The sequence below is a fragment of the Scylla paramamosain genome, chromosome 9 (assembly GCF_035594125.1).
Source record: "Scylla paramamosain isolate STU-SP2022 chromosome 9, ASM3559412v1, whole genome shotgun sequence".
Lineage (NCBI taxonomy): Eukaryota > Metazoa > Arthropoda > Malacostraca > Decapoda > Portunidae > Scylla > Scylla paramamosain.
Window position 1 is genome coordinate 10,170,001 of NC_087159.1, and position 5,133 is coordinate 10,175,133.

A 5,133-nucleotide genomic window follows, 5' to 3' on the forward strand; every position below is an offset into this window, starting at 1 on the left:
GTAATAGGCTTAGAAAATCTCAACATTTTATTGTAATTTTAATCCTCCTCCTCCATTACGAAGAGTGATGAAGCCCTTATACGTACCTAGTACTTAACGTAGCAAATATAAGTTCATGTATAAAAATAGAAACTGTTTTTCTCTGCTGCACTTAATCTTCACAGAGACGAAGAGATCACAGACTGACACAGACTTTGCCTCAGACACTTGGCAGAGAGAGAGAGAGAGAGAGAGAGAGAGAGAGAGAGAGAGAGACACGAAACAGGGATGAAAACATAAATAAGATAGTAAAATTTTGAAACAAGTTGAAGAAGTTAAAAGAAGTTTAAAATTTAAAACAGGAAAACTACTGGAAGTAAAATGAAAAAGAAAAAAAATTGAAAAAATACGAGAAACTGCAGTAAGAAAAATCATGAGACAATTTAAAAAGAAAGAAGGGAAAAACGTTTGGAGGAAGATAACAAAACGAAGCAGGTAGTTCATGTACACACACTCCACGTCTATCCTGGAAGGAAGACGGGGACTTAGCTTGTCAAACCGAGGATGAACAGGCACCATAGGTAGGATATCAGGTATTAGGGATGAGTGAAAACCCAACGAGGGGACGAGATCAGGCTCCAGGGATGAGTCATGAGTCAGATTAAGTGAGGCATGAGTGCGAAGTGAGTCACAATACACAATAATGCTTCCAACACACACGAAATGCAGAGTTCTGAACACGCTCTTCCTGAACTACAATTGAAAACACTAGATGACAAAGATCTGCTGGTTAATGACTTACGACTGATGCTCAGATGTGACTTAATGCTACTTATATGTGAATCAAAGCTGCGTGACTTCAGAAGTGTCATACAGATAGCAACAATGTTCTCTAGGCAACTACAAAACTTACAATGTAATAGATACTCTGAACCTTATATGGCCCTGCCAGAGGGTAGTGAATTAATCATAGAGACAAGACATAACAGTCTGAGTAGACCAGGAGATAACACTGTGAATAAACGAGAGATAACATTTTTGAACCATTGAAGGACAGTACATAACATTTTCGACAGACAGTAGATAACACAATGAAGAAACGTTAGATAACAACCTGAACAGATAAGAGATAACATTTTCAATAGTATGTTTACTACTAAAAATACACGAAAAGTCTGTGCATAAAGTATTCACACATAGAAAACTAACTCCCATGTAGAATACGATTAAAAACAAAAGGCTTACATACACAGTTGAATGTATTCATGGATAACTTTTTCCCCTATACGCATACCAGCATGTAATATTCGTATATAGAAAGGTTTTGCATGAGTTTTATTCAGTTCAGCAACACTGCGTAGGAGGGCTCAGTGTGTGTTGTGTATTGCGTCATTACGGGTGCGCTGCGTTAGTGCTGTAATGATTGTGGCTTTCCCTGTGTGTGTGTGTGTGTGTGTGTGTGTGTGTGTGTGTGAGTGTGTGGGTGCATGCGTGCATGTGTCGCGCTATGTTGCTGAAATGGTTCTTCATGAAAACTTCGTAACAAAATATTCTTCTCTGGCTCCCTTCGGACTGACGCGGGCACCTCCGAGGGAGGAAATATGGGTTATTATTTTCTTCGTTTTACTTTCGCTTATTTTTTTTTTTTTGTCTTATGGTGCTGTTTTCAATTAGAGAGGTGATAAATAGTGAACGTCGGTCCGAATTAGAGTGAGAACAAATGTGCCTGACATTCGTTCCATCTTTTACCAGAAAAATGGCAGCACAAAGCTTTTCCTCCTCCCTCTCTTCCCTCTCCTCCTCCTCCTCCTCCGTCTCCTCCTCCTCCGCCTCCTCCTCTTCCTTGTCTTCCTCCTCTTATCGTACACTAATCATAACTAACAACAACAAAAGTAAAACCGGTTAATATAACCTAAATTGTCAGTTTTACACTCATGTAAAGTATTGCACTGAGCCGTTAAGAGCATGACTACTGATTAGGTCCTCAAGGCCACACACACTCACACTCCGTCGCCGTCTCGCAGCCTGCAGGTGCTCGTGTTACTCACATGCTCCCCGCCAACCACTTACACGTCATCCCTCCCCTCACCCCTCGCCTGGAAGCACCGTCCTCCATCTCCCGGCAATACTTGAGGTGCCCGGTAAGCTTTAACAGAAGGCTGGAGGTGGAGGCGTCACAGGTAAGACCGAGGTGCTTGTTTTTTTATAGCTTCTGGACGAGCGCCAAAGGAGGGGCCTGAGGGTCGGCGAGGGGACGCGGGAGGCCGTAGAGAGATAGAGCAAGTGTGAGCCATGACCCTTTTTTTTTCACGAGCTGCGGCCAGTTGCGGAGCGACAAAAACGTAGCGATGGCAGATGTAGCGGTGGCGCAACTCCAAGAGGGGACGCACATCACCAGATTGTGGCCATGGGGGCGCAGACACACACACACACACCACACACACACACACACACACACACACACACACACACGGCGTATTAGAAGTGAAGGATGACGGGATCGCCAGGGAAGAATCCCGACGTTTCTTGACTAAAGGCCTCGTACTGGTGCCTGATTGGGAATCTCGCCACCACCTCGAGGGACGGCACTGCTATGCGGGAGTGCTTGAGCGGGACGCTGCCGTAAAGGGTGTTGATGCGATCCACCCCTATCACACTTTTGTCGCCGTCCGTAGTGAAGAAGGAGCCCCAGTAGGTGCTCATCAAGTCAGAGCCGGCGTCGTGTTCCATCCTATCTCCAACCATGCCCTCGGCCGCCAGCTCCTCCACGATGGCCACCAGTGTCCACTCCTTCCTTGTCCGGCGTCAGCACGTCCTGCGCCAGGTGGTCCCCCACGTAGAGGCAGTGGGGCTGGTCCAGGCCTGTCTCTTGCTTGATAAGTTCCTGTAGGTCTCGCCAGTTGCCGCCAGAGTAGGTCCCGTCAATGCGCAGCTTGTGGGTGGGAACTACATCGCCGTCATCAGGCCCCACAAGACAGCGGAAGGGCCGATCCATGGTGAAGAACCCGGGTTTCTTTGCAGTGCAGATCATGATGTCAAAATATTCACGCCAGTCTGGGCCGAGCACGTAGCGGGCGATGTGTGAGGCATAATCGATGCTGGAGCCTGAGATGAGGGCCGTGTATGTGTGTTCGTTGACGGCTTTGAGCCACCGCTTTAGCCTGTCGCTGGCCTCGTAAATGTACTTCTCTGGATGGTATCTGACTTCAGGGAAAAAGCCGCCCTCATCTTTGCGGAAGTGTTCTCTCCGATACATGTTGCACATGGCGACGTGGACGTCAGGCCAGATGTCGTATTCCTCCGCTGGGCCTCCCTCCGTGTTGTCCTGCGCGTCCACTGCCCTGGCCATCGCCACAGCGGCAGGCATGTCGAAGTAATCTTTGAAGGAGCGCAGCACAGGAGTCTTGCCGTTGACTGGGTGATCAGTTGAGGCGTTCTCATGAAGTCGATCACTGGCTCCCACACACGCTCCTTTCCGTAGACGGCGACAATATCATCATCGAACATTGGCCGCGTGCCGTGCGTGGCACGCAGGATGCGGCCTGTCGGCGAGCACTTGAGGAAGTTGCCCCTTTTGATGTCCAAGAGGAGACCTTTCTGCAGAAAGTCTATGTCATCGTCAAGAGGCAGCAGCAGCTCGGGCTCGTATCCATATCGGTTCACCATGTAGTTTGCAATGAGGTCATACTCGAGACGCATGATCTCGCCCACCTTGTAGCGGCAAATGGTGTTGTCCAAGTCGAAGCCGATGCAGTCATAGTCGCTAAACTTGAAGGTGTCACAGTCGGAGAAGGGAGGCTGCTTCTTCTTCTTGTTATTTTTGCAATAGTACTTCTTCTTCATCACTTTCTCCTGGAGAGACTCCTCCTCCTCGTCCTTGACGGTGTGCAGCACCATGGTGGCGGTGACAGTGAAGCTTTCCTCGTGGTACTCGCTGCACTCTATTGAGACAGACCACTCGGGCATTCAGACATACGCTGGGGTGGTGTCGTGGAGCAGAACAGCGGATCCGAGGTCACTCGTCAGGTACAGGTTGAACACAGCACAAAGCTGCTCTCTCTTGATTACGCCTCGACCTCTTTTCACGAACAAATTGAGTCTCTTAAACAACACCTGCGGGAGATGCAACGTTCAGTTCAGTCCTCGTGAGAGAGTCCACTTTTACCGCTCGCTCTCGCTCTCTCTGCTGCTCTCATGCATCATAATAGAATGTCACAGTCAACTCAAATGACACAAAACACACCTCGGAAACAAAACCAAAGCGAAACGCTAGTCACGGCCAGAGGCAGCTTGGGGGCAGAGGCAGCGAACTGGCGGTGCGGGAAGCGTTCATCTCGCGCTATCAGGTGGTTGCTGTGATGGTGGAGAGAATTAACTCGTGTGTATCTCAACCAACGTCTACACAGCTACTGAAGATCGCCACTTGGCCCCGCCCAGCCCTGGCCCTGCACTGCCCAAACTCTCGCCTCGTGCCAACTCTGAGCCCTTCCTCCCCGCCCTTCTCCCCTCTAAACCCCTCGCCTCACTCCATCTTCTCTTATTCCTCCTCCCCTCACTCCCTCCTTTGGCCTCGCGACCCTTATGTTTCTTCTCTCCCCGTCTCTCTCTCTCTCTCTCTCTCTCTCTCTCTCTCTCTCTCTCTCTCTCTCTCTCTCTCTCTCTCTCTCTCTCTCTCTCTCTCTCTCTCTCTCTCTGCCCTTCTTGGGTCTCTCTCCTCTCCTCTCACCCTCGCCTTTTGCTTCCTTCCCTTCCCCTCACACTGACCCGATCACTCCTCCTCCCAAGAACCGGTGCCCGCCAGATGCTGCGGCGCTCCCCTTACACATTTACCTGCTCGCCCTTCTCGCCAACCGCCTCTACTCCCTTTATCACTTTATCCCTCCCCCGCCATGTTACTCCAACATTGCGTCACCTCCCCACGCACACTGTGGCGTGAAGGTCTTATGCATTCCCTACCCCCATCCTAATTCTCTCTCTCTCTCTCTCTCTCTCTCTCTCTCTCTCTCTCTCTCTCTCTCTCTCTCTCTCTCTCTCTCTCTCTTTCTCCTCCAACGCAGTTCTTCATCAGACACCCACCCAGCCACCTGCTCTCCCCTCCAGACACTCACAATTCCTGCAGCTTCACACACACACACACACACACACACACACACA

The 5,133-nt window shown here is 49.6% G+C and overlaps 1 protein-coding gene across 1 annotated transcript; it reads right to left on the reverse strand.

The window, feature by feature from the left end:
- Positions 1-14: 14 nt before the first annotated feature.
- On the reverse strand, positions 15-4,518 carry LOC135103554 (5'-nucleotidase domain-containing protein 1-like). The gene is given in 3 exon segments (XM_064009989.1): positions 15-2,757; positions 2,759-3,420; positions 3,423-4,518. Coding segments are annotated over 3 exon segments (1,485 nt in total). The 5' UTR covers positions 3,946-4,518; the 3' UTR covers positions 15-2,457.
- Between the last annotated feature and the right edge of the window lie 615 nt (positions 4,519-5,133).